Genomic DNA, 3,157 nt, shown 5'->3' on the forward strand with positions numbered 1-3,157 from the left:
ATCATGAGAAGCACCAGTGTCCAGGTTTTCTCTCCTGGGTCATGAATAAATATATAATTATTATTTTAATTTGTAATTAACCTTAACTGTATCAGTGTATGGCTCCGTCTAATTTTAAATGTTGGGAGTTGGGGACCAGTTTAATTATACGTATTACCGATGTCGTTACAAATATATTTTTAACCTTTTTTTTTTTATGCATAACAATAAAGTTTGTTTTTTCAATTATATTTTGATAATATTTCCTCCATATACTTTCTGAATGTAGAGTAAGATATTCCTAAACCTAAAAAAATATTAAAATGTTTTAGGGTGCAACTGTTTTTTTTTCATCCTCATAGTTTTCATTATTGTTGCATCATGTTAGTGCTCAATCTGAAAATCTAGTTGCAGAAAATGGTCACCATGAACTTGAGACCATATATTTGTTTACAGAGGGATGGGTATATTAAGTTAAAATTATTTTGAATTTACAAACCAGAAAGTTATGTGGCAACCATAGTTGATATAAAATTGCAAATAGTGCAGTGCCACTAAAAATTGATGGTTTTGGGGAAGATTCCTTAAGAGCTCTTTCAAATACAAAATATTCAACAACTAAGATCATAGAAATGTGTCCAGATTAGATATTTAGAATTTCTGAGATGGAATATCCATTGTACTTATTGGCATTGGAAAATCAAAGAACTTGAATCAACTTGGGGCACCTGAACTATCCAGAAAGAGACTTGTAATAAGTTGTATCCTTGCTATGGTAAGCAAAGTGTTGCATCTTGTAACAGGTGAGAATCCATGAACACAAAGGTCAGTGGCAAAAGCCATTTATGTGTTCCAAGCAACAGTATGCAAAATAATGAAGGAAGATCTTTTGTCTGGAAATGAGGCCAACAGAGTATGAGTTCACCAAAATAAGGCTTTCAGTCAAACCTCCAGTTCCACCATCACATACTTCAAACAGCCAGAAAATGAAATGGGTATTCATGCTGTTCCATATGAAGGCATACTGGTCAAGTGGCCAGACACAGTGCCTGTGGATTTCTATGCAATCAAACCTTTGAAATTGGCACTGGGAACTGTTGTCCTCATATACTAGATAGATTATGGAAAGCATGGTGTATAGAGTGGTGTACTTTGGACATGACAACCTTAAGATGTAGTCTTTTGCAGTGGGAACTATGCTGCAGAGCTATAGTGAATATGCATGGTCGTAAGAGAGAGAGTAGAACTGTATATAATGACATGAAATGCCTGGTGTTAATTTTGTAATAGCATTGATTAAGCTCATCTGAATCTAACCTCACAGGGAGTGAAGTTTGACAGACCCCCCCCCCCCCTGCCATGTTTGGGGTACCCTCAAGGGTGTGTGCTTCCTAGATTGGAACCACTGATTTTGATAATGTTGCCATTACCATTGCTAGTGTAAGCTGGCAGTGTTTTATTTCTACAACTACATTCAAGCAGATTGGACACACTGTGAATTAAATTTACAAAAATTAAGGGTAAATCTGTTTTTATAGGAGTAACAAAAAAGGTTTACATATTTTTATGGATAATTCTTATTTTCGTGGAGAGTGATAATTAAAACAAGTTTATTACAGCTTTTCGTTACAAAGATTATTTTCTTTGATAGATTGTTTAGGCAGAGTATTTATGATGAAACTAAGTTGAATGGACGGCAACTGTCTGTTGTAGAAACACAAGTGTAGAGGATGATGTTTTGAAAATCTTCCACTTAGAATCATTGATACAGACAAATTTTGGAAGACAAGAAAAAAATTAAAGAATACTTTTACATTAACACAATAAAACCTGCACTAAACAGAGATTCCAGATTAGAGGTGAGTAACCTGTGGCTATCATTGACTGAAACTACAGGAAGTCTCTCCACCAATCAGAAACGGGGATAAGCCAACCAATCATTACACGTTTTCCACAATCCACCAGAATACTATAAAGACCCACAACACACTGACCTGAAGACGAAAGGTGGAAGACTTTTGAAAAGTCGTCTTGTATACTTATGTTTCTACAACAGATAGTTGCCATCCTTTTAACTCAATTTCATTATTTTTATTTGAAAGAAAACTGTAGGATTTTGAACAACTGTCATGGTGGAAAGGAACGGGTAAGTTAATTACTCTTACCAGCACATTGTTGATACTCCTTTGGTGGCACTTTTAAAGTAAAGCATACAAAAAATTCATTAATGCAGCATACACTTACTGTAAAAATTACAGGAAGTGTAATTCAGTTGATCTTGATAAATCACTTTGAAACTAATGCTACTGCTCGTATTGTTTGTATTTTATAACTTCCTGTGCATATAAACTATTTACATAACCCAATCGTTAATCTTTTTTCCCTTCCTCTAAGCCATGGGGGCATTATAATGTGATGGTCAGTCCTACTATTCGTTGATAAAAGAGTAGCCCAACAGTTGGCGGTGGGTAGTGATGACTACCTGCATTCCCTCTAGTCTTTCACTGCTAAATTAGTGACAGCTAGTGAAGATAGTCCTCGTGTAGCTTTGTGCAAAATTCAAAACAAATCAAATCCTTCCACTAGCTACTTGATGTAGGCTGACTGTGGTCTTGATGTAAATAAAATAAATATATCCCAGAACATCTGTTTTATTACCACAATTTTCACCTGACAGCTTCTCCAGAGTTGTGCACAAGTTCAAAATACAATAAATAATGCATTATTTAGCACTTTGAGTTATAAGGTTCTTACCATTTCTTTCAGATCTTTTTTTTTTTCTTATTGAGAATTCTGTTGTTAATGACATTTTTCTAACAGCTAAGTAATGCAGATTTAATACATATTTCTCTCTAGGTTGCCCAACAGTGTAGAGAGAACATCTTTGCTATTCAAACTCTTAAAGATTTTCAATATATGGAAGAAAATAAAGACCAAGGAATGAATGTCAGGGAAAAATCCAAACATTTAGTGGCATTATTAAAGGACAATGAAAGGTTGAGTAACGAACGTGGTAGAGCTCTGAAAGCCAGGGAAAGATTTGTTGGTGTCGATAGGGTAAGTTGGTAGAGCTCTGAAAGCCAGGGAAAGATTTGTTGGTGTCGATAGGGTAAGTTGGTAGAGCTCTGAAAGCCAGGGAAAGATTTGTTGGTGTCGATAGGGTAAGTGAAGGTATCTT

At 35.2% G+C, this 3,157-nt stretch overlaps 1 protein-coding gene across 2 annotated transcripts in view; it reads left to right on the forward strand.

Annotated features, from left to right (window-relative positions):
- The window catches only part of LOC106468106 (epsin-2-like), a 19,162-nt gene extending 16,011 nt beyond the window's left edge, over nt 1-3,151 (forward strand). For both annotated transcript variants that reach the window (XM_013928519.2, XM_022396406.1), the window contains exon 3: nt 2,836-3,151. In XM_013928519.2, the coding sequence (XP_013783973.1) occupies nt 2,836-3,048 (213 nt within the window). In that variant the 3' untranslated portion in view covers nt 3,049-3,151. The remainder of the gene's footprint in view (nt 1-2,835) is intronic.
- Nucleotides 3,152-3,157: the final 6 nt, after the last annotated feature.

Source organism: Limulus polyphemus, unplaced genomic scaffold, assembly GCF_000517525.1.
Source record: "Limulus polyphemus unplaced genomic scaffold, Limulus_polyphemus-2.1.2 Scaffold2875, whole genome shotgun sequence".
Lineage (NCBI taxonomy): Eukaryota > Metazoa > Arthropoda > Merostomata > Xiphosura > Limulidae > Limulus > Limulus polyphemus.